Source organism: Mastigoproctus giganteus, chromosome 11, assembly GCF_048544385.1.
Source record: "Mastigoproctus giganteus isolate SK-2022 chromosome 11, ASM4854438v1, whole genome shotgun sequence".
In the NCBI taxonomy this organism is placed as follows: Eukaryota; Metazoa; Arthropoda; class Arachnida; order Uropygi; family Thelyphonidae; genus Mastigoproctus; species Mastigoproctus giganteus.
Window position 1 is genome coordinate 64,392,974 of NC_143585.1, and position 25,929 is coordinate 64,418,902.

The 25,929-nt window shown below is 36.0% G+C and overlaps 1 protein-coding gene across 3 annotated transcripts in view; it reads left to right on the forward strand.

Annotated features, from left to right (window-relative positions):
- dos (daughter of sevenless) overlaps positions 1–25,929 on the forward strand; it is a 120,823-nt gene that overhangs the window by 75,380 nt on the left and 19,514 nt on the right. For all 3 annotated transcript variants that reach the window (XM_090385137.1, XM_090385139.1, XM_090385138.1), the window contains one exon: positions 12,609–12,759. In XM_090385137.1, the coding sequence (XP_090241263.1) occupies positions 12,609–12,759 (151 nt within the window). The remainder of the gene's footprint in view (positions 1–12,608; positions 12,760–25,929) is intronic.

Here is a 25,929-nt window from a genome sequence, read left to right on the forward strand (position 1 = left end):
TATAGCGAAAATTTCAAATTCCGAGGTCTTGGAACGGATTACCAAAAAAACGGTGTTATTGGGTTCACATTGCGATATTTTCACAGCATCTCCATTTATTCTTACGGGATGCAAAATACATTTCCGCGTTTTTTTTAAGTTTGCACCAACCTGCAAAAATTTACATAAAGTTGAATTTATGGAAGTCAAGTATTATGTAAGTCAGGGAGTGCCTGTATAGTGGAATCATGACTTCCTCATCTCTACAAGTAATTTGTTTAAAAAATCATTGAACAGATGTCATGGGCTTCTCTTTGCCTCCTCTATTTGCTACACAAACAATTTTATGCCTACCTGGATCATAATTCCCCAATCTCTTTGGTGCCTCCGCAGCCAGATAGGCAGGAGCAGCAGTGCGTAGCACACACTTCTTGATTAGACCGTGGTTCAAGCCCATGACCACCGCATATCCCTGGAGCAATGTGGCCTTAGTTGCTAATGCTCCTAAAAACCAAATAAAAAACAAACAACCCAATTTTTTTCTTGTACAAAATTTAATTGCACATCCCCTGTGTGTAACTTGTTTTGTGGTTGTTATATGCCAAGTAAAAGCTTTTAATTGTGGAACAGTAAAACACAGTTTTCCTGCTTATTATCCACTCCCCCATCTTCATATCATCTGAAAATTCATATCATGCTATTTTATTCCCTTTTTTCTATGTCTTTTAAGAAAAATAAAAAACAGCAGGTCCCAGCACTGATCCCTGAGAGATCCCACTTCTAAACCTAACTCATTCTGGAGTAACCAATAATTGTGATTCTTTTTCCTCCTATCTTGTTATCTTATAAACCAAGTATTTTACTTGTAATCCCAATATGTTTTAACTTGCATATCAGTCTCTTGTTTGAGCCAAGTAAAATGCTCCACTGAAGTCTAAGTAAACAGTTAAATTTACTTCCTATATCCAACTCATAAGAAATATTGTCATAATAGTTAATAATGTTCTTGTTTATACTCTGGCATGATCACCACTTTCATTCCTGACCACCCACCTATGTTGTTTAGTTAAAACAAGATTTTACCTTTACAAAACCATACTATGTTCCCTTGACGATAGCTTTTCTGTCTTTATTGACCTTTATCAGTGGTGTTTAGATCAGTTTGATGGTATTTAGATTAGGGGTCCCAACTAATCAGTTGGGACCCCTAAGACACAGAGAGATTTTGTAGTTCTATTGGAATCCCACCCGGAGATATGCAAATGTCTCTCTTATTCACAAAAGAGATCTAAGGACAAAGTAATTGCAGACCTGTAAGTGTGAATCTAGTCATTGGTTAAAGATTAATGCAGGATCACCTTTACAGGATGAGGTTATATGCAATCACAGTTAAGAAGAGATCTTTCTGAGATATCCCCGTAACAAGTATGAGGTATTCACAAAGGAACTGAATGCAAAAAATAATTTTGATTTTGGTAAAGCTTTTGATACTGTATCATATGAATGACTGCTGTTTAAATTAGAGCAGTGTGACTTTAGGGGCAAGATTTTGCTATGTATAAAGGTATGGTAGAGTGGTAGGAGACAGAGAGCAGTTAGTAATAGCCAATGTTCTTCATGGATTAATGTTATTAGCGGTATCCCTCTGAGTTTATTATTTGGCCCTCATTGTTTTCAGTATTTATTAACAATATTGATGAAAGCATATCAGGTTAATGTGACTTCCTTTTGCTGATGATACAAGGGCAGGCAGGGTGATTAATTAATCACCTTGCCCGGCCTTGTGATTGGTACTACACTCCAGCTAGTGGAGAACAAAAAAAGGCATAGGAGTAAACTATACAGTCTATTATAAAGTTCTCTGAGCAATGCAGATAGGCTGCTAGGACAGTTCCTAGGGTTCTGTCAATGCTATACAGGAACTTTGTCAGCAGGGACAAGGGAGTGATTATCCTGTTGTATAAGGCATTAGTTAGGCCACATCTGGAGTACTGGAAGCATCATTTTAGGAAATATGTGGATCTGTTGGAATGGGTGCAGAGAAGTGCAACAAGATTAGTCAGGAACACAAAAGGGTACACCTACCAAGAAAGTTCTGTAAATTGTCTCAAATAAAGTGTCTCATATAGCACCTTCAAGGAAACCTGACTGAACTGTTTAAGGCTTTAAATGGATTGAATAAACTAGATATTGATGCCATCCTTTCTCTTTCTCATACAATGCACATAAGGGGACAGAAATTTAAATTGGAAAAAAATGGTTGCATGATAGATGTGCAAAATTTGCTTTCAGACAGAAAGTAACTAGTTGTTATAACAAACTACCATCTGTTTTTTTTTTTTTTTTTTTTTATTATAAAAGTGGATAGTTTGAATAAATTTAAAGGACTGGACAAGTTATTGGAAGGGTTATGCAAATGAAAAAGTAATGTGTTTTGTTTTTTTGGTTGATGCTGTATAAGCTAGTTTCTTTACATCATTTTTACTACTAATATTATTACTTAGAGTTGTATGCAATTACAAAAAAGCGTCACTTTTCATTAGCCCTAGTAATGTGTTATCAAAAATCTTCAAAATATATCAATTTTTCTGGCCCCTTAAATGTGCTTGATGATATTCTCTACCACTGAAATGAGTTATCCCTGTCATCTTTTTATACTCACTTTTATGGATTGGTGATACAGTAGTATTTCTGTAGTCTACGGGAATTGATTTCCCCCTGAGCCTAATCCTTTTGTGGTATTATTACAGATGAATGTAACTGTTAGAATTTTAGAGACTTTTATTTTGTAAATGCCCCATTCTATTTTTCTTTTACTTTATTAAACTAGCCAGTTTCTTTTTTATTCATCCTCAGCATCTACTTTGTATAATTTCTTAATAGGAAATATACATTGTAGTGTCTCTGATAGCGATATGTTATTCAGTAATTACTGAGTTTGTCCCCCATTCTATTTTATAGGGAGCTATGTTGTATCTTAGATTGTCATAGTCCTTTTTTCTGAAATTGAAGTCCTTACCTACAAGGACAGGAACTTTAAATTTCAGCTGAGACCTCACATGTCATTACCAACCCAAAAATTCCATGACCACTCCATGCTATGAAGTCTTGTATCAACCCTATAATACTATCAGGATCATAGCATTGGACAACCTCATACAAAGTGTGTACATAGTATACGTAAATGCTACTGTATTGACTTGCATAGACAAATTGGTATTGAAATACCAAGTGTAAGACCTGCTCCTTTGTTTATGAGCAGGTCTTACCAAGTGTAAGACCTGCTCATAAACAAAGGAACATCAGTAGGCTGGACTGGGCTATATACTACACAACATATACTACATGACATATACTACATGACAAAGGAGGAGTTGTGGATTACAAAAGAGTGTGTAATACAGCCTTTACTGTAGGTCATTCAGTCTCACCTTGTTCCTTCACTGATGAAGAGACAAAAAGCACCAAAGCAGCCATATGAAAAGTGGTATTTGTTTTTGTATGGTTGTCAAAAAAGTTGTTGTTTAATAGATTTACCTTTATTTGATATTTTCTTTATTTTACCTTCATTGACATTTACAGAAGAAAAACCCTTTATTTCAATGAGAAATTATGGAGTGAAGTTGAAAAATATCTAATTAATGATATTGAAATTTCAAATGATTATTTAATTAAAAAAAAGTGTGTGTGTGTGTGTGTGTGTGTGTGTGTGTGTGTGTGTGTGTGTGTGTGTGTGTGTGTGTGTGTGTGTGTGTGTGTTTACCTGTAGTCACAAAAGATGTTTTATGTGAAAACATCTAATCATATACTAGTATATTAGTAGTTATACTATACTGTATAACTACTAAAGTATACTATATACTAGAGGTCTGCACTGGCCCTCAGGCCGGGTAACACGATGTTCGGGCTTGGGTCTGGTACAAATAATCAAAATGAATTGTTATTTCAAACATTTCGGGCTATTACTTACATATTTTTTATGTATTTAAAATTTTTATTTTAAAGTTTTTTTAGAAAAAATGTGTATTATTTTTCTGTTGATACTTTTAATTAGCCAAATAAGGTGCACTTCACCAACATCTTCAAAATTCACCAAAATTTGTATTCTTTCATGGAAATAACCTGCCAGCAGTGCAAGCTCCGAAAGAAATTTTAGTGCAGCCAGATTAGCAGTGCAAGAGCATTGAAAATAGCAACAGTGTTGACTATTTTATTTCTGCACAACAATTTGCAGTAAAAAGTGTTAAGAGAAGGTGGTTGGTAGAGGTGGATATCAATAATTGTTTTGAAATTATTAAGTATGTTAAATTGAAAATTTATTACATTCTTTTTTTATAATTAATATCGATAATTATTTTGGATAATTATTATTGTTATTTAATTATTAAAGAATTTTGAATCTGAAAGTTTATTTCTTTATTATTAGGAAACTTCAGAAACTAATGCTAGTGATTTTATTTATATAAAAAGTTTCAGTCAGGCTGGGATAAAAATCGGTTTGGGTGGAGTTTGGTATGGGTAATGAATTTGAAAAACAAATTCAGGATTGGGTCGGTCTGTCTAGACTTTGAACCGGGTTAAGTGCAGAAAGCTTTTATTCTTGCATGATATTACTACCCGCTACTTACTCTACCGAATCAACGTTAGTGGCCGAATTAGCATCATTTATGAAGTGACACCATTTCTGTCTCTTAGTATGAACAGTGTAACGTTTTATTCTCACACCTGCTCCTTATTCTACTGAATCAGTGTATTGACTGAGTAGGCATCGTTAGTGGCATTTAGGAAGTGATGTCATTTGCATCATTTCCGTAAGAAAATTTCATTACCAAATGGTTTTGCTTCAGTCCAAAAATGTATTAGGTGCCACTAAAGATGTTTTCACATCAAAAACTTTTGAGCCTACAGGGGAGTAAGGTTCCTGGAGTTGATGGCATATACCCTATAAATTTAAGGGAGGCAGCAAGTGAGTGAAGTGAAGTGAGCAAGTGAAGCTAATTATGAGAGCATCACTGGATTCAAGAGAGATTCTGTTGGATTGGAAAAGTGCCAACGTAACACCGATACATGAAGGCAGTTCTAAGAGTGTAGTGGGAATTTCTGACCGGTCAGTCTAACTTCAGTAGTAGGGAAAATGATGGAGGCAATGACCAAGAGTGGAATTTAGGATAATTTAGATAGAAATGGAATTCCGAAGGATACAGAGCATGGTTTTGTAAAGGGAAAATCATGTTTAATGAATCTGGTTAGCTTTTTTGACAGGGTCATTCATGAGCTGGATATAGGGAATAATTTCAACATTGATTTTATAGATTTTGGTAAAGCATTTCAGTCAGTTCCACGCGAGTGGTTACTTTATAAGCTGGAACACAGTTTGGAATTGCAGGAAAAATCCTTTGATAGCAGGATGGCTTCAGGACAGAGGGTTGAGGGCAGAGGGTTGTGATAATTAGTTATTTCAGATTGGGTTAATGTAAGAAGTGGGGTTCCCCAAGGGACCACTGTTATTTTTGATTTTGTTAAATGACATCAATGAAAGGATAGAGGGCGTGATGTATAAATTTTCAGATGATATAAAAATTGGTAGAATAGTTAATGATTACTGCCAAGCAGAGCTTCTTCAGAGTAAAGCAGAGAAAAGGGGGAGCTATGCTTTAATTCAGCAAAATTCAAGGTCTTACACCTGGGGAACAGCAACCCCAAAATAACTTATGCACTTGGTGGAGTCGAACTAAAGTCTGTAGTGGAAGAAAGGGACTTGGGAGTTACGATACGGTCAAACATGAAGTTATCCAAGCATTGTAGACAGGTTGCAAGGAAGGCCCATGGTGTTCTATCAAATGTTCAACAAATAAGTAATGTTCAACAAATCTATCAATGATTTGTTGAACATTTGCCAGTAGAGATAAGGATGTCATAATCCCATTTAATAAGGCTATTGTTAGACCACACTCGGAGTACTGTACGTAGTCAGGTGTGTAGACCGCACCTAAAAAAAATAAATCGAGCTTCTTGAAAGGGTCCAAAGATGGGTAATTTGCTTGGTGAGATTGGCAAAAGGGCATTCATATGAGGAAAGACTTTGAATATGTGGGTTGCACAGCTTGCAAACTAGGCACCTTAGAGGAGACTTGATTGAAGTGTTTAAGACTCAGAAGCAAAAGTAAAATGAACAAGGAAGAAATTTTCACGGTTATAAATGATTCTAGAACCAGGGGCCATAAATTCAAGTTACAGGGGGGGGGGGATGATGATTAGACTGGATTGCAGGAAGTTTTATTTTAGCCAGCAAGTTATAAGTTACCTACATGGGTGGTTGAGGTTGGCAGTTTGGGAGATATTTAAAGGTCAGCTGGATAGTTGCCTATGGGAGGAGGGAATGGATAGGTGTCTATTTTACTTCTTTTTTTTTTTTTTTTTTTTTTTTTCCTCTGGCTGTTGCAGAATAAGCTTTAGGCTTCCTTGCACCACATAGCCAGTGCTAATACTATTTATTTCATCAGCAAAGAGCTAGGCAATTTTAATACTTTTTGTCACCTCACTGTGACAAAATTCACAAAAGTTGTGCATTTTGTCACACTGAGGTGACAAAAAGCACTGAAATGTCCTTGTGTTGGTAAATATAATCCTGTTATAGCCCAGTCTAATTTGTGTTCCTTTGTTTATTAGCAGGTCTTGCACTTGATATTTCAATATAAAAGGGGTTGTTTAGTACAATTTTTACTTTAGGTCAGGGGTTCCAAACTTATATCTTGTATCCCCTTTAAATTATTTCATAAATTTCAAATGCTTAGAAAACGGTACTCACCTTGTATAAATCTGCAATAAATTTTTTGGTAGATGGTGGCTAAATTTAAGGTGGAAGAAGCATTAAAAAGAACTAAGGCAGGGAATGGGGTGAAAATATTTTAAACAGATTTTAAAATGAGCACAAGGAAGTAGAAATGCAGATCTCCAATCCTTGGTTGTCATAAAGAGGTTAAAAGACGTGAATGAAAAAAAAGAGAGAAGACCGGTGGTGCCAATAGTCGTTATGAGGGACTTTCGTTGAATAAACCGTCATCGGTTGGCAAATGGGAGAGAAGTGAGCGCGTGTTGTATTTAAAGTTTATCTATACTTTCGTGATGCTCTCTCATGATGCTCTTTTTGACACATGGGAACTTTAGCCGCGAGAGGTTCCAAGCCGGTGAAAGGTTGAAGGGAAGTTTAGCGTTAATAATGTTGAGATCGGAATGGTGTCGGTACCATTCGATGGTGAGGGCTTCATATTGAAGAATTCTGTAGCTCGATCTAAGTTTAATAATAGTGATAGCAGAGTCAACAAGGGGGGGGGTGTGGTTGTGGGTTTGAGCATGGGTTGTTAGCTCAGTGCAGGATTGACTTGTCCTGAAACTGTTGAAGTGGTAGTATGCGCGGGTATTGGAAGTTGTGGAGGAACCGAATTTGGTGGTAGTGCTGCCGATGTAACAGGTGTCGCAGTTTGGTTGGCATTTTATGAGATATATTATATTATTGAGATCATTGATGGGATATTTGTGTGTATCTTTATAAGAATTAAATAGGGAACCTAGTTTATTGTAAGTGGAGAAGGTGAGGGAGATGTCAGTATCTTTGAATGTACGTCGGAATTGTGTTGCGAGTTCACTATGATAAGGGAGAACTATGCGAGTATTTGTCTTGTTACTGTGTCTGGTGGGGTTATTAATAGTATTTTTAACGGTGGATATTGTATGTTGGATGAGTTGGGGGGGGGGGGGGGGGTAGCTCCTGGCTATGAATTTATCAGTAAGGTATTGAAGTTCATTGTGTAGATCGTTTTGTGAAAAGCTGAATTTGATAGCGTTGTAGATTTGGTTGTGTAGGACGGCTTTTTTGGTACTAAGGGGATGATGTGAAGTGAAATGTAGATATTTACCGGTGTGCGTGTTTTTTCTGAAAATCTTTGTATTTAAATTTGTGTCTGTAAGATTAAGAAAATTAATCTGGTTGTCCGTTGCGATTTCGAGGGTAAGGGTTAGCCTGTCATGTATTGTATTAAATTTTAAAAAGAGATTGTCTGTGGTTGTTCTGTTGCCTATTATTAGGATATCATCGGCGTAGCATATGTATAATTTAATTTCGGAAGGAAAAGGTTGTAAAATTTGATTTTCAGTAGTGGCGAGATAAATTTCAGAAATGGGGGCAGAAATGCCTAAACCCATTGGTAAACCGAATGTTTGTCGATAAATTTTATTATTAAATCTAAAATATCTAGCATCTAGTAAAAGAGTGGTGAGTTCAAGGATGTGGTCAACGGAAAGAGAAGTACATTTTGTTAAAGTGTCATCAGCTGTTTGAAGTACGCGTAATGCTTATAGGGTGAAAGGAATATGCACATTAGTGTATAGGGATATGACGTCAAAAGAAGCTAATACGTCTCCGTTGGATATGGTGGTGTTTCTGATTTTTTGGAAGGCTTGGTTGGAATTATTAATTTTGAATGTAGAGAATCGAGTGAGTGGGGATATAATTTTGACAAGGAAGATGGATAAATTAGCAAAAGCTGATCTACTAAAAGAAACGATAGGTCTTAGTGGGTGGCCAGGTTTGTGTAACTTGGTTATTCAGAACATGTGGGGCAGAATGTTGTTGCGAATACCTATCTGTTGTAATGTAAAGAGGTTGATTTCTTTGTTCTGTCTGAGTTTTCTGAGAATTGTGTCACATTTATTTTTAAGTTTTGTAATGTTGTGGTTGCTGTCATTTGTATATGTATTTGTATATGTATCTTGGTCGGCTAAAATTACAAATGACAGCAACCACAACGTTACAAAACTTAAAATTAAACTTGATACAAGTTTGATTGAAACTTCCTGCAGTCCAATCTAACTTGAATTATGTCCCCTAGTTCTAAAATCATTTATAACTGTGAAAATTTCATTTTAGTTTTGCCTCTCAGAGCCTTAAACACCTCAATCAAGTCTCTAAGGTGCTTAGTTTGCAAGCTGTGCAACCCACATGTCAAAGTCTTTCCTCATATGGATGCCCTTTTGCCAATCTCACCAAGCAGGTTACCTGTCTTTGGACCCTTTCAAGAAGCTCAATGTCTTGTTTTAGGTGCAGTCTCCACACCTGAACACAGTATTCCAAGTGTAGTCTAACAATAGCCATATTAAATGGGATTATGATATCCTTATCTCTGCTAGCAAATGTTCGATAAACCATCGATAGGACACCATGGGCTTTCCTTGCAACCTGTCTACAATGCTTGGAGAACCTCATGTCTGACCGTATCATTATCCAAAGTCCCTTTCTTTCACTACTGACTTTATTTCAACTTCAAGTGTATAAGTTATATTGGGATTGCTGTTCCCCAGGCGTAAGACCTTGTATTTTGCTAAATTAAAGCAAAACTGTCACTTTTCTGACCGTCTCTGAATTTTTTTTTTCTAAGTCACTCTGCTTGGCGATTATCATTAACTACTCTACCAATCTTTATATCATCAGCAAATTTAGACATCACGTCCTCTATCCCTTCATTGATGTCAGAAAATCAAAAGCAACAGTTGTCCCAATACCAATCCCTTGGGAACCCCACTTCTTACATTAACCCCAATCTGAGGTATAACCATTTATCACAACCCTCTGCCTCCTATCCCAAAGCTATTCTGCCATCCATCTAAGGATTTTCCCGGTGATTCCAACCTGTTCCAGCTTATAAAGTAACGGCTCATGTAGAACTGAGTCAAATGCTTTGCTGAAATCTAAATAAACATGTCGAAATTATTCCCTATATCCAGCTTGTGAGTGTCCCTGTCAAAATAGCTAACCAGATTCCCTTTACAAAAAACATGCTGCATATCCTTCAGAATTCCACTTCTGTGTAAATGATCTTGAATTCCACCCTCTATTGTTGCCTCCATGGTTTTCTCACTACACTCTTAGAACTAGTCTTATGTATTGGAGATTCATTGGCACTTTTCCAATCCAACGGAATGTTTTCCTGAGTCCAGTGATGCTCTCATAATTAGCCTCAATAGTTCAATGCACTCACTTGGCACCTTCCTTAAAATTATAGGGTATATGCCATCAACCCCCAGGAGCCTTACTCACCTGTTGGCTTGAAAGTTTTTTCGTTAAATAATCATTTTTCAACTTCATTCCCATCTCATTGACATAAAGGTTTTTTCTTCTGTAAATACTGATGAAATTTCAGTAACTGTTGAGTTCATCTGCAATATTAGGTGGGGTATCTAATACTATCTCACATCCATTACATAAAGGTCCAATCTGGTTCATCCTTCTCTTCTTTGCATTTATATATGTGAAGAATTCCTTATCCCCACTCTTTTCTCTCTTTGCCAGCGATTTCCCATAATCTGCCTTTACCAGCCTAACCTTTTCTGTGGCATTATTACAGATCTGAGCAGAGACAATTTGGCCTCAGTAGCCCTTGTATCGTTAAACTAAATAATAACAACAACAACATTATTACAGATCAATTTGTAGCTGTTAGAGGCTTTAGTACTTTTTATTGCTCTAACTTTTCCATGCTGTCTTTTTCTGCTCAAGTAATCTGGCTTTTCCTGCACTGGCCAGAAAAAAAAAGTAGATTAGAAAATACAAATTATATGCTTCCCTCCTCATATAGGTAACTATCCAGTTGACCTTTTGAATTTATTCAAACTGTCAGTCTCAACTACCTGCGAGGGCATCTTGTTCCAGAACTCAATGACTCGTTGGCTAAAAGAAAACTTCTTACAATCCAGTCTAAAGCTCAACCCCTATAATTCTTTATAACAATGAAAATTCCACCTTCATTCATTTTACTAACCCCTCAGAGCCTTATAAGCCTCAGTCAGGTCCCCTCTGAGGTGCCTGGTTCTTTGCAAATCTATAAATCAAGTGATTTTAAGATGTAATTTCTTTTTATACCTTAGAAAGCTATACAGGAAGAGAATAACAACCTTTTATTATAGTAAACACTTGGTTAACAAGAAGTCGTACAGGTTTGTGTGATGTTCAGATTTCAATAGATGATAGGAAGGGGTATGCATTGGGACCATGCTTCTTGATTAGACCGGGGTTCGAGCCCGTCATCACCAAATACGGAGGATGTGGAAAGGTCAGGGAATGACCACTGCATATCCCCGGAGCAATATGGCCTTAGTTGCTAATGCTCCTAAAAAAAAAAAACCAAAACCAAACCAGCATTGGGGCTGCATCTGACCCAGTTTTGATTTTTTTCTGTTTGAGATCATTCTTAGTAGTTCATTTGAACTGAGGAAGACAAAAGGTATCAGCAAAAGCTCAGTCTTGATGGTATTGTGAATAGAAATATATCCACTTTTGTAGCTGAGTGGTCAGGAGCGAGAGTGCAGTAGCAAATGCTCTTTGAGTGAATCATGGTTCAAGCCTGCATGTCTTCTGAATATGATTAATGATTATATTCATGATTTATTGTAAACTCCTCTGACCTGGGGTTATAGTGGCGTATAAACAAGATTTTTTTTTTTTTTTTTTTTTTTTGATATACCCTAAAAAAATTTTTTTTAAACAAGCACCCTTTACCCTTATATTTTAAAATATAACTGAACTAAAGCATCCTATACAAAGGTTATTTATGGAAAAAATAGAAGCATACAGTAATAAGAAACAGAGTATTTTAATAAACTTAAATTAATTTATAAAAGGATTGAAAACATTTTATTCTCAGTGAGAAAAACACCTATTAGTTTCTGACAGTTTTTAGAATACAACACATTAATTGAAAACTAATATAAACTTTGGAAAATTTTCCGAGCAGTATGATTAGTGTTTCAGTTTCTATTACTGTCAAACTGTTGCCTGCTTTTTTTTTTAGCAAGTTTTTATAAATTTGGTTTCACAGTTTGTGACAGTAGTTCTCAATGCTGAATGCGTAGTGCCTCCGTAGCCAGGTGGGAAGGAGCAGCAGTGCTTAGCACATGCTTCTTGATTACACCAGGGTTCGAGCCTGTCACCACCAAATACGGAAGATGCGGAAAGGTTGAGGAATGACCACCGCATATCCCGGAGCAATATGGCCTCTGTTGCTAATGCTCCTAAAAACCAAATAACAAACAAGCTGAATGCATGTAAGCATAACCTGAAGGGGGCTTGAAAATTTCTTGATGCTTTGTTGAAGCATGCAAAACTCCTTACATGTCAAGTCCAGCTTCTGCTTGTTGGTATGATACTGAACACCATTGTTCAGTATCATACCAACTTGGGTGTGAGACATTATATTAATTCTTCTGTCCAGTTCTGGTCTTATATTGACATTTCTGGTAATCTTACATTAATTATCCCGAAACTTAGTGAACAACTGACACCACTAAATAATCCAGGGATGTCAGTTGTTCACTGAGTAAGAGTTACCTCATCTGCCATAGTACTTTTTTGCCATTTGGCTCATTGGATTGATATTTAATGTTTCTGCCATAGTTGCATCAGAACATATTCTGCTGTTTTAATTGATATCTGAGTATACGTTTCACTTTATAATTTTCGTATGATACAATGTATAAATGACAATTTTAGCTGATCCTTGGCTATGTTATTATATGGCAACTGATTTTCCTTTACTTAATTATGCAGACAAGTGAAAAGTTAATGGTATCCATTTTAGGGCTGCACCAAGTCCATTACCATTTTGTGGTATTAATGACAACCCTCCACCATTGCCAACCAGACTCCAGCATCGGTCAGATCACTCTACATCAGACGATGAACTCTCAAGTTCAGGTGGTAGCAGAAGAAATTCAGCAAATGAAGAGCAAGTGAGTGAACTGCCTATAAATTTACATAGTAAACTTCAGTTATATATGTCTTAATTGATATTTACTTTTATTGAAATTACTAAAAACATTTTTATTTTTTTTTGAATTAATCAATCCAGTTTTAATAAAAATTAATCTATTAAATATGAAACTGGTGTACAGGGGTGCAGTATCCAAAATCTAGTATCCTAAAGACCTGGAAATATGTAAGTTTTTTTCATTTTCTTGGTTTTTTGGAAAGTAAATCTAACTAATCATAAAATGTCAAAATTCAAGCACAAATAAAGGGAGAATGCACCTGCAGCACAGCTATGTGATAATTTTTTTTTATGTGATTAAATGATTATCTTATTTTTATTGACTAAATTATTTTATCCTTTGTGCTACTGGACAAAATTTGTAAGCAAGAAACTGAGTGCCATGAAGTTACTGAAGTAATCACCTAAGAAATCACTTTGGTAATAAATATCCCACTAAAAAAATGAAATAGCAAAGAGAAAAAAAATAAACAGAAACAAAATACTGCACAATATAATTTTTTTTTTTCACTAACAGCTGAAGATAATGCCACCCACATATAGGAATAAAAGCAATGGTTTTTAGATTTTCATTCCCCTTTGTAATCAACACAGCTCACTTTTCTGCTGCAAGAAAGTGCTCTGATAGTAGCATAGTACCTTTAGTTGTCCTCCAATCAATGAAAAAAAAAAAAAAAAAAGGCACTCTACATAGGAAAACACATTGTTGATGCAATATTTTAATCTCACTTTACTGATATATTTTATTCAGAATGTGGGGTCTTAATCGCGATCTTTTGTTATAATGTAGGTATCAGACGATGATACCTACATTATAACATTATGTAGCTCGAAAGCTGTGACTTGTCTCATTAGAGCTTTCACTTGAAAGCTCTAATGAGACAAGTCACAGCTTTCAAGTTTTCTGAACAATATATACAGTAACAAGTGCTGTATTGTCTGCTGATTACACTCTTGAATATCGGTAGCAAAAATCAGGAGCAGTATTTTATTCTGACATTACTAATGTTTTATTCAGATTGTGGAGTCTGAATCACAATCTTTGGTATGATGGGTATGATACAGGTGTGAAACAGTTATCCTGAAAGCTCTAAATATGAGTCAGTTTCAGACAAGCCAGGGTTTTTCAGTTTTCTGAACAACACACACACACACACACACACACACACACTACAGTACCCAGTACCGTATTGTCTGCTTGCTGTTTGTTATTTGGATTTTAGGAGCATTAGCAACTAAGGCCATATTGCTCCGGGATATGCAGTGGTCATTCCCTGACCTTTCCGCATCCTCCATATTTGGTGGTGATGGGCTTGAACCCTGGTCTAATCAAGAAGCGCGTGCTACGCACTGCTGCTCCTTCCCACCTGGCTACGGAGGTGCCTTTGCTGATTGCACTCTTGTATATTGGTGGCGAAAATTGGGAGCAGAATTTTCTGTAGCTATGTCAGGTACCTTTAATATATTTATTTTAATTTACAGATTAATTTGATAAAACAGCTATGCAATACTTTGGTCCTCCATGGCAGCCTAGTCAGCATAATACATTGTGTCTGGGCATTTGTATCCTTATTCAGAGCTCTTACAGACTGTTTCCATTGAGTTATAAGTGTTGTCTTCTAATGGCCAGGTTTCTGGAGGTCATCTAGCTGGTCACTGTGATAACCAATCTAATGGCTGTGGGATGTTTCGATGCTCAGTGTTTTTTCCTGCCTGTCTTTTGATTTCCATCCTTTAATTTGAGCTATGTAAAAATAGTGTTTGTTAAAATTATTGGTTAGCTCTCCCTCCACCATGAGAACAGTGAATAGCAGTGATACTACATTTATTTTTAATCAGCCTCTGAGATGCAAAGCAAAATCAGTGCAGCATCTATGAGGATCCCACTTCTTGTCCTTATAACCTGATTTGTAGTCGAAATAAAGTTTATATTCTTTCTTTAATAGGGGTTTTGTAGACAGTCTGTGAGATTTGTATAATCACTGCACACATAACAAAAGCTATCTGGTGAATTAACATACTAATGTGACATTTTTACAAACACATTCAATTGCAATTGACACAAAAAACAAACTATACAAAAAAAAACACAAGTTTACTAATATGTAACAGCGTTAACTCACACACTAATAACTTGACTGGTTGACCTGTGTGGGAAGTTTGCTTTATATATATCCATCTGACATGCAGAGTACAAGTAGGAGTAGAACAGTAAAAACAGCTGGAAACTGACCATTACAGAAAGGTCTAGAAAATCCTTGCTTCCAGAACTTCTCAATAAGCAGTCCAAGTAATATGAACAGATAGACCAAAATATAGTATGTAAAAATTAGAATATGAAATATCTTGTGAATTGAGGGTGCTAGGAAAAAAGACTGCACATTCAAAATCTATGTTAAAAAATATGCTGTCCACCATATTTTTGTTGAAAATATTTTTCATTATTGTTCAGTGTAATAAAATGAAGTTCATTGTAATGAGATTTTGCTGTAATTTGTAGACTAAAATATGTTAGAAGGCTAGGATTTTGTTGCAAAAAAAAAAAGTCTTTTTTTTTTTTTTTTTTTTTTTTTTTTTAAATCTCATTGTAAAAATTTAATTGGCATTCATTCTCTCTCCTCTCAGTTCATTATAATCGCCTGTCAGATACCTGGTTTCCAAGATCTGTAATCCAAATCTCCAAAGTGTATCCTCGGTATGATTGGCCCTTTGATATTATCTACAGATTCTTTCCAGTAGCTCAATGTCTTTCCCTGCTTGGACATAATATTTGAAATGCAGTCCTATTAGGGAGAATTGATAGCCAGCATGGGCACCAAGGAAGACAGCCTTTAGACCTGCCCTTTCCCAACAGCTCCTCTTTTCTGTAACTTTTGCATTTGTACAGGTTCTCTACAGTGTCTGGGCCCAGGATAGTTGACCTGTCAACATCCCTCTCTAACCTTGCCCCTGTCACCATTTACATTTATAACAGGACTATAACCTCCTTATTCCTAGAGGAAAAAGTATGCTAAATCATTAATAAGACACTGGGTGCCTTCCTGGCCACATGTTTACATTGCATGGTGACATTCATGTCTGACTGCACCCAGGTAGTAATCAAGTAATGAAGTCTCTCCTCATTTTCAGCCTTCAACTCACTTTACAGAAACTTGTGATCCATTTAGGATATTAGATTTATCAACATGATCCTGTAAATGTGCCCTTGACTACGGATTCCATGACTTTCCTCGTTTGTGGATTGATCAGATGGTGGCCTCTTGATTAATCCTAACAGTTTAATGCACTTTTGTTCAACAACAAAAGATCCTACTGAAGAAAATTTTACTTCAGTATGATCCTACCTGATCATACTGAAGAAAACAACAGTTTTCTTCAGTATGATCAGGTAAATATCATATGTACATGGCACATTTCCTGCTTTAAAACTCAATTTTTTTGTTAGGTCCTCATCAGTAACACAATATTAATCATTTTACAATGCTGTGATATATTAGTGCAATATCTTCCAGCTCAAAGGGGACTTTCTAATGCTAAGATCTTCCAGAGGTCTCTGGAAAGTATCTGTTCAGCTCAGCTCTTAAGCCACATCAGCCCATTGTATCATTTCTATTGAGCACAGGTTCTGTCTTGTTTACTCTTTTGCTCTTTCTAATTATGTATGAATGAAAGTTCTTGTTTCCATTCTTGGTACTTTGCCTGCCTATCCTCATATGTGGCTTGGTTACAATTCAACTTATAATTATATACAAATCTGAGTCTATTATCGCTGTTAACTCTGTTAATGTTGCCTTCTGTTCAAGTTCAGTAAATCCTTTCATCAATTTTGATGTCCTTGTTGTGCATTACTTTATAAATGGAATGAATGGATTTGTGACTTCAATGATGAATGCTTTGAAAATTTTCTTAACTCAGCTATACTTTCCTGCTTGTATATTTTGTCTCAATTGATAGAGTCCAAGACACTCCTTAGTCTACAGTAATATTCATTCTTGAAATTAAAACCCTTACCATTACACCATAATCTGATCTGTTGTCATCCACTTTAAGATACTGACTGTAATTACTCACTACTATTTCCTGTATCATCATATGTTTGTTATTTCCCAAATTACTAGTACAGTCAGTCCTCGTATAACACGTGTTTACATTACGCGAATTCGATCATACACAATTTATAAATAGTGGAACGATATCTTATATAACACGAACCGAATTCGCTTATGCACGATTCGCCTTTGTGTTTACAAGAAATGGAAATGGCAGTCGAATGCAGAATCACCCCAACCAAATGCAACACGATAGGAATGAAGAGAAGATTCTGAAAATGTATTTATGTGTTTTATATCGGTGAAGGGGAAACACATTTCACCATAATAACGTAAAAACCAACACAATTCCAGCTATCGGTATAATCGCAAATGCAATTAGATCGAATTTACTACCAGTTTATAACAGATTCCACCAGCAGGAACGCAACTGGAAATTGTTTTATGGTAGTAAACCCTAGAAATGTGCTTTAGTAAAATGTGAGGTGTTAATAGTGTATCTCTGCCTTTACAGTGTTGTTTATTCAGTTGCTACACGCGCGCGCAGCTTTGTTTATGTGAATCAAGCGTGCCTCCTCGTTTTGTAATTGTGCTTTGTTCCCTAAAAATGAGTAAAATACTTAAAAGGTGTGAAAAGGAGGCGTCCTGGTGAAGACACTGCAGATTCACAGAGAAAAACAAAAGCAATATCGATAAACAGAGGCGGACTAGGTCAAAAATTCTTACCCGGGAAAATTTGTAGTGACCTCATACTAGGTCATAGGTTTATGGCCAAAATCACACCGGCCTCCGGGGTTTCCCTGGGAAGGCTTATGGCCAGTCCGCCTCTGTCAACAGTGAAAAAATATGAAACTGTGAAATACTTTGAGCGAAATGAAAGACCATGTGATATTGCACATGCTACAGACCTAAATGCGGCAACGCTGAAAATTACAAAGAATGCAGAGAAAATAAAAACAACTTTCATAGCAGGAACAACCCAAAGTGTAATTAAAATCACCGGCGTCTCCGTAGCCAGGTGGGAAGGAGCAGCAGTGCGTACCACACGCTTCTTGATTAGACCGGGGTTCGAGCCCGTCACCACCAAATATGGAGGATGCGGAAAGGTCAAGGAATGACCACCGCATATTCCGGAGCAATATGGCCTTAGTTGCTAATGCTTCTAAAAACCAAACAACAACAAAGTAATTAAAATCCATTAGATTAAGACACAAAGAATTGAAAGAGATGGAACGCCTGTCATCTGTTTGGATAGAAAATCAAACAAAAAACAAGTTTGCTTACGATAGAAGCAAAGGCATTAGCAATATTTTATTACGTAATAGTCGTAATAAAATGTGTAAGTATTTTATTACAATTATTTATTGTGTTTGGTAATGTTTTGGTTACAAATGTGTGTTCAATCTTGGGTGGTCAGCACCTAACCCTATTTTTCCCATAGGGCCTGTTGTTTATATTGCACGATTTTGCATTTCACGAGGGTTTCTAGGAACACAACTATCATGCTATACGAGGACTGACTGTACTTGTACTCTCCCTGACATGTTGACACAAATAACAGTCATCAGTTTGATTCAAAAAATGTATTCCATGGTTGAGTTACCAGCTCATGATTCTAGTTAATGGAATATGAACTGTTTATAAGCTGATAAGTTAATCTCTTATACCAAGGCACTCAGACCTGACTTTCCCATTCAAATTCCATATAGAGACTCATTGTACTCATTGCCATCATGTGGGCTGTAGTAATCAAAATCTCAGCATATCTTAGTCACTAAATACCTGTGCTGCACAGGCATGATTATCTTCTGAGATTATTTCAAAACAGGGTAAGATCTTATTGCATTTGGGCAGCTTTTGATCAGAATAATAGTTCTCCCCCCCCCCACTACCATTCCCTGTGTTCTTGTCTATCCTTCATATTCCATTTACATTCCAAAATGAAACATCTCCTATGGCACAGCGATGACAAAAAGTCTTAATTATTATTATGTCAGGACATGTAGACCTAGTCAGTAGTTCAAATTCATCCATTTTATTGACAATACTCTTAACATTACTACATAAAGTTTAAACTTTTTATTTCTTGCTATTTAAACTCTCTGCAATTCTTAATTAAAGCATGTTATGACATTATTTGCCCGTCATTAGCAGTAGTGCTGGAAAATTATGCAAGAAAGCAAGCTTATAAAGCATCACAAAAAAAAAAAACAAAAAAACAACACCAACACTTCAGTTGCCCATCCCTTCCAAACTGCAAGTTCTTCCTTGAATTTATTCAAACTACCTACCTCTACGGCACCAGATGGGAGTTTGTTCTAACAATTCGCACCGCCTATTGGCTGAAGGCAAATTCCACACATACTGCAACCATCCTTCCTTAATTTGAATTTATGCCCATTTCGTAGCCTGATCAAATGGAGGTCCATCAGCATTGAGCTTACTCAGTCCTTTCCTAGTACTCTTTTGTTCCTCTCGCTAATCTCATTGCTCTTCTCTGCACCCATTTCAACAGATCCGCGTCCTTCCTAAAATGAGGCCTCCAGACCTGTGTGCAGTACTCAAGATGTGGCCTGACCATTGCCTTATTCAATGGGAAAATCACCTCCTTATCCCTGCTGGCAAAATTCCTGTACATATCATTGACCTGGGAGTAATTGTGCAGTCAGATATGAAGTTTTCTGGGCAATGCAGACAGGCTGCCAGGGCAGGTCATGGGGTTTTGTCAATGATATATAGGAATTTTGCTAGCAGGGAAAAGGAGGTGATTGTCCCTCTGTATAAGGCAATGGTCAGTCCATGCCTTGAGCACTGTGTACAGGTCTGGAGGCCTCATTTTAGGAAGGATGTCGATTTGCTTGAGCGTGTACAGAGAAGGGCAACAAGATTGGTGAGGGGAATGAAGGGATCCTCTTACCAAGAGAGGCTAAAGTTCTGCAAATTGCAGTGGCTGGAGACTAGGCACCTGCGCAGTGATCTGATTGAGGTGTATAAGGCCTTGAATGGGTTGAGCACGCTGAATTTTGATGGGATCCTTCCACTTGTTCAGATTACGAACCTAAGGGGACAAATTCAAATTAAGAAAAGACAGATGTAGAATAGATGTGCAGAAATTTGCCTTTAGCCAGCGGGTGGTTAATTGCTGGAACAAACTTCCATCTGTCGTTGTGGAAGTTGATAGGTTGACTAAATTTAAGGAGGAACTGGACAGGCATTTGGAGGAAATGGTGCGTTTTTTTTTTTTTTTTTTTTGGCTGATGCTGCATAAGCTCATACACTTGCTTTCTTGCATCACATACCACTACTACTACAAAACCCCTTGAACTGCCCTTGCAGCCTGTTCCACTACTGAGAGAACTTCATATCTGACTGCACAGTTATCCCCAGGTCTTTTTCATTCTCTACTACCCTGAGTGTGGTACCATACATTACATTAATATGGGATTACTGCTCCTCATAGGAAGTACCTCACATTTGTCAATATTAAACTTCAATTGCTACTTCTCAGCCCATCCGCGTCTAATATGCCTAGATCTTGTTACAAAGAAACATTTTCCTCGCAACTCCTTTAACTTTGGAAAAATAATAAAAACTCACAGGGTGCAAGGTCAGTGCTGTAGGGCGGATAAGGAACACATATTTGACATTATTGCTGGCTAAGTACTCAATGATATGAGCAATGTGAGGTCTTGTGCTGTCATGATGCAGCATTCGTGCATGCAGTTGTGGTCATTTGTGAAAAATGTGATCCTTCAAAATGTGCAGTAAAGTTCCAGTAGTAAGGTCTTATTGGCAATGACTTAGACTTTCAAACAGAGCTTTTGTTTCTTACTCTCTGGGTTGAAATGATGAACCCATGTCTCCACTGGTATCACCTTGTGTAGAACCTCACTATTTTAGTAACCATCCATTGCAGCTCCTGACAAATCTTGCAAGTTTGCTGTTTCTCAGGTGTGAGTAGTCTTAGAACCCAGCGTGCACAAGTGTCATATGCAAATGGTTGTAGAGAATACCATGGATGCTGGTATTCTTAATGTCTCTGTCAGTTGCCTTATTGTTATACAAAATTCATCTCACAATTACAGAAGCAGTGTTTATGGTTTCTGTGGTGGCAGCAGTGGCTGGAGCTGCAGAACTGCTGAATTTTGTGATTGACTCACATCCATCTTTAAACATTCTAAACCACTTGCAACCATTAGCCTTTTGTAACATTTCATACTCTTCAGCTGATTTTCACTTGAAATGGAAACAAAATTTGAGAGCAGCATACTTTTCCTTATGTGTCATGTCCATTATGTAGACAAAACTGAACAGGCCTAAACTTGACCGACAGCCAAAGTCACACTGTGCACATGAGTCAACTGCTAGTTGCTATGCACTATGCACATGAGTCAACTGCACAATGCAGCTAGTTTTGGCCTTAAATTCTGCAGTTTAGCTAGAATAGCAAGCAGTATGGTTGTTCATGAAAAATTATGATCATTCTTTATTGAGCAACCCTCATATTTAAGAAATATTCAAGATATGGTATTACAGAAACACATTTACAAATATATAAATTTTTAAAAAATTACTACATATTATATTAATTACTATGTATATTACAAAATAAAAATTCAGACTGAAGCTAGCTTGACAATTGCATTTTATGATCCTTGCTAAGTTTATCATTACCTCACACCATCAATATTATTTAAACTATAGACATTCCTGGCTGTAAGTATAATTAAATATCTCTTGATGTTTGTTTATATATAACTTCTCATCTGCAGAGTACACAGACTGGTGAGAAAACTGTGCATTACAGAGGATCATTACAAAATAGCCATTTGTATTAAAATATATACAAATGGGATTAACAAAACAGAGTATACAAAGTTATACCTTATACACAGGTGTATAATCAGTGTTGTGATTATTTAATACCTCAAGGAAATGGAACAGCAGACAACCAATGAAATGTTGAGTATGAGGAACAGGCAGTAAGAAATTAGTTTTATAATGAGAATTGTGCAGACTGCCAGCACAGCTCATGGGATTTTGTCAATGATATACAGGAATTTTGCTAGCATGGATAAGGAGGTGATTATCCCATTGTATAAGGCAATGTTCTTGAGTACTGCATACAAGTCTGGAGGCCTCGTTTTAGGAAGGATATGGAGCTGCTGGAACAAGTACAGAGAAGGGCAACGGGATTGGTGAGTGGAACAAAGCAGTGCTCTTACCAAGAAAAGCTTAATTTCTGCAAATTGCAGTGTCGGGAGAATGGGCACCTGAGAGGTGATCTGATTGAGGTATTTAAGACTTTGAATGGATTGAGCAAGCTCAATACTGATGGGATTCTTCTCCTTGCTCAGACCACACACGAGTGGGCACAAATTCAAATCAAGGAAGGATGATTGCAGAATAGATGTGCCAAAGTTTCCCTTTAACCAGTGGGTGGTTGATTGCTGGAACAAACTTCTGTATGTTGTGAAAGTTTATAGCTTAATAGTATTCAAGGAAGAACTAGACAAACTACTGGAGGGAATAAGTGAACTGGAGGTTTTTTTTTTTTTTTTGCTGACGCTATATAAGCTTGCTTTCTTGCATCATTTGCCACTGCTAATGCAAATGGGATATAGTGAAAGATATTTGTTTTAAAACAGATGGATATTCAATAACAGTGTTTGTGATATTGTAAACAAAAAGAGATTTGTGAGGTTTTTGTCTCGATTGAAGAAGGATAATTCTGGAGCAACAACTAAATGCTTCTTAGTTTCGACAGTGAAAAGGTAAGGTGATTTTGAAAGCATAAGAATTTAATGAATTTGATTTGAATTCATGCAAGTCTGAGAACCATATTCCTATTGTAGAGACCAAATAATATCACAAGAATCAAAAATTAGAAGAACAAGCTGCTTGTAGAGAGATATAATTTTGTCACTCTTAAAATCGAGGAAGAACGTTTAATTAAACTGAGAGGTTTGGAAGTGTGTGCGTGTAGTATGGGAGTTTAATGGCACACAAACTGCTGTGGCTATAATGCACCTGGTTTGGAAGTCTGAGATATTATGTGGGATCAAAAGGGATGAAGATAAGATCAGAATAGAGCGGCTAAGTTCTTGAATGTTTCAGTACTTGCAATAACAGAATTTCCAATATAATAATCAGTGAAGACCAAAGGTCAAACTGCGTGTTTCGAGCAGAAGCAGCATAATTTACATTTCAATGTATATAGAAAGAAGTTATTTTTGTTGAGTCGATGTGAGAGGGAATCATTGGAGTTCACGTGTCAATTGAAGAGGAGATAAATTTGCAGAGTTTAAGATCATATGCATAAAGTTGCCACTCAACATTAACAAATTGAATGCAGTTGACAGATCATTAATGTAAACAACAAAGAAAAGTGGACCTAAGGGTGAGCCTTGAAGAATGCCTTGCTAAACAGTAAATGGAGTTAATGAATTATCATAAATTAATATGAATAGTTTACAACTGCTAAATAGTAAATTGACCAAATACAGTAAAGGGGTCACAGACCATTAGCTGAAAGGCTGGAAGAGAAAACTGATATTAAAGAGTCAAATGCATTTGAAATATCAAGGAACAGTGAATCAGTTTGATTTCCTTTGTCCGGATTAATTTGCAGGAAATTGAGAGGACAGGGTGAGATTTGAATTCCTGGGAAGAAAAGTATACTGATGATTATTGATAAAAGGGATCAAGGTAGGAACTAAGATATTTATAAAGGAAGAGTTCAAAAATTTTCACAATTGTATTCAGAATAGTAATAGGTTGATAGTTGCTAGGCTTAGCTTTATCACCCTGTTTTTTATATGTAGGCCTCTTTGAAAACAAAGAAGGGTAACCATCATGCAGAAGATAGTAATTGAAAAGGTTTGTAAAGAAGTGGTGCTAGAGCGGAACTACTTTTCTGAAGAAAAGAGCAGAGAGGGTATCAGAGCTAGGAGCAGCAATGAAATGTAAAGATGAGAAATGGCTGACTGGACATTATCTTTTTAATGGTGAAAACTACATCTATTATTTCATATCAGATCAAAAGTTATGGACTTTTCTAATAATAAAAGTTTTTTTGGACCCTCTATATTTCAAGTGCAATGACTACCAAGGTTTTTTATACCCTGAAAGAGATAATAAAATATAGTACAAGCCAGTTTCTGTACCGCAAGTCTTCCTGTACAAAACTTGTGTTGTTGACCATTTATAAATATTTCTAAGTAATGCATTTCTGATCAACTGTGCCTTTTTAATATAAGTACTGTTACATTTTTTCACCATTTTTATAAAAAAAAATGCATTAAACATTTAATTTTTTAAGAAAAAGTCTGTGATTAAAAAATCATATGTACTAGAACAATACCTGCATAATAATTATAACAGTTTTACAATCCTGAAATCAACAGTTTATTTTTGGTTGAATTTTTAATGATAGTAGCTAATACTACTATTATTATGAATAGTATTATAATATACTGTTATAGTGTTATAATTTACTTGTAACTTATAATTTAAAAAGCTTATGACACTCTCTTTAATACATAGCATTTATTTATTATTATTTCAATGGTTATAGCCAAGATCCTTGATTCTCTTATCCTTATTGTTAAGAATATTGAAGAGGGATGATGTAGTAACTCATGCCTTCTACTAATTTTCTTCTTGTAGATATTTATCCTTTAAAATTCTGTTGCACAAAAAAGCCCTTTTTTTTTTTTTTTTTTTTTTGTACTTGACATACAATAAGCTTTATCTTAAAATATATTTTGTTTTCATGAAAAGTAACCTTTTTGTAATGAATACTGCAGTTTTTCATTAGTTCAATTCACTCCACAACAAGCATGCCATTTATAAGAAGATATTGAGTATTTGTGCACAAAAGTAGAAAGAGAAAGGAAAACCATAATGCTTTATCATGAAACTTGCCCCCTCCTCTCTCTCTCTCTCTCTCTCTCTCTCACACACACACACACACACACACACACACACACACACACACACACACACACACACACACACACACACCTGTTACTTTGAAGAATGAAAATGTAGTTATTCAAGTGACTTATATTTATTTGCAAAAACAAGTACAAGAAAAATTACATTATTGCTGTTGTTTAAATTCCTGCTTAAAGTGAAAAGTTTGATATTTACTCACATTTCACATGCTATTATGAGTATGTAAGAATTTTCCTATATTTAAATATCATTAAATAGATAATAAATATATTAATAATGTTTGTTAAATTCAACTTTTTGTTATGTAGACCATTATTACAAGTTTAATACTTGTAATATGGTCTTTCGTTATATGTGCATGTTTATTATATAATGTTTCATTACATTATAGCTGTTCCAGTATATATTGCAATTTATTTCTTCAGTAGTTTGTCTATCCAGGGAAGGGTGATATGTTTTTGTAATATATATTAAATCATAAATAATGAATTATAGATACATCTAAGTTATATCAGCATGTGTATATATATGCTGATATTAATAAAGGCAAATGATGCAAGCTTATAAAGCATCAAAAAACAAAAAAAAAAACTACACCCATCATCCATCCATGCACTGATAGAATTCTCAGCGAAAGGAAGAATGCAGCTTTTAGCTTACACTGAAAGGAGAGAATTCGTGTGATACCTAGTTCCTGGGCAATGCGACACTGTCACACCTCTTGCTAGTGAATGAACTCGCTGCTTGACAGGTATATGAGTATATATACGATGCAGTGTAGGTATATATATAGGTACACTGCATTACTGCATTCACATAGACGGTAATTCAATGTCATATGGATAAACATTGTGAGTTAACCGACTCTGAAAGAGGAATGATAGTGGGTGGCAGAAACATGGGTCACTGAATTGTGGATGTACTGAATTGACACATGGGTCACTGGTAAATGATAAAGTCTTTATTTATACCAAGGAGTTTTTTTCTCCTATGGAATGAACTGCACTTTTTCAGTTTCTCAGCATTGCATTACTTTTTAATAAACAGTACTTCCCAAAAGTGAAATATTTTGCTAGTTATCTAAAAAGTTGTTTACTGCCTATCATCTGTTTTGGCAAGATGAC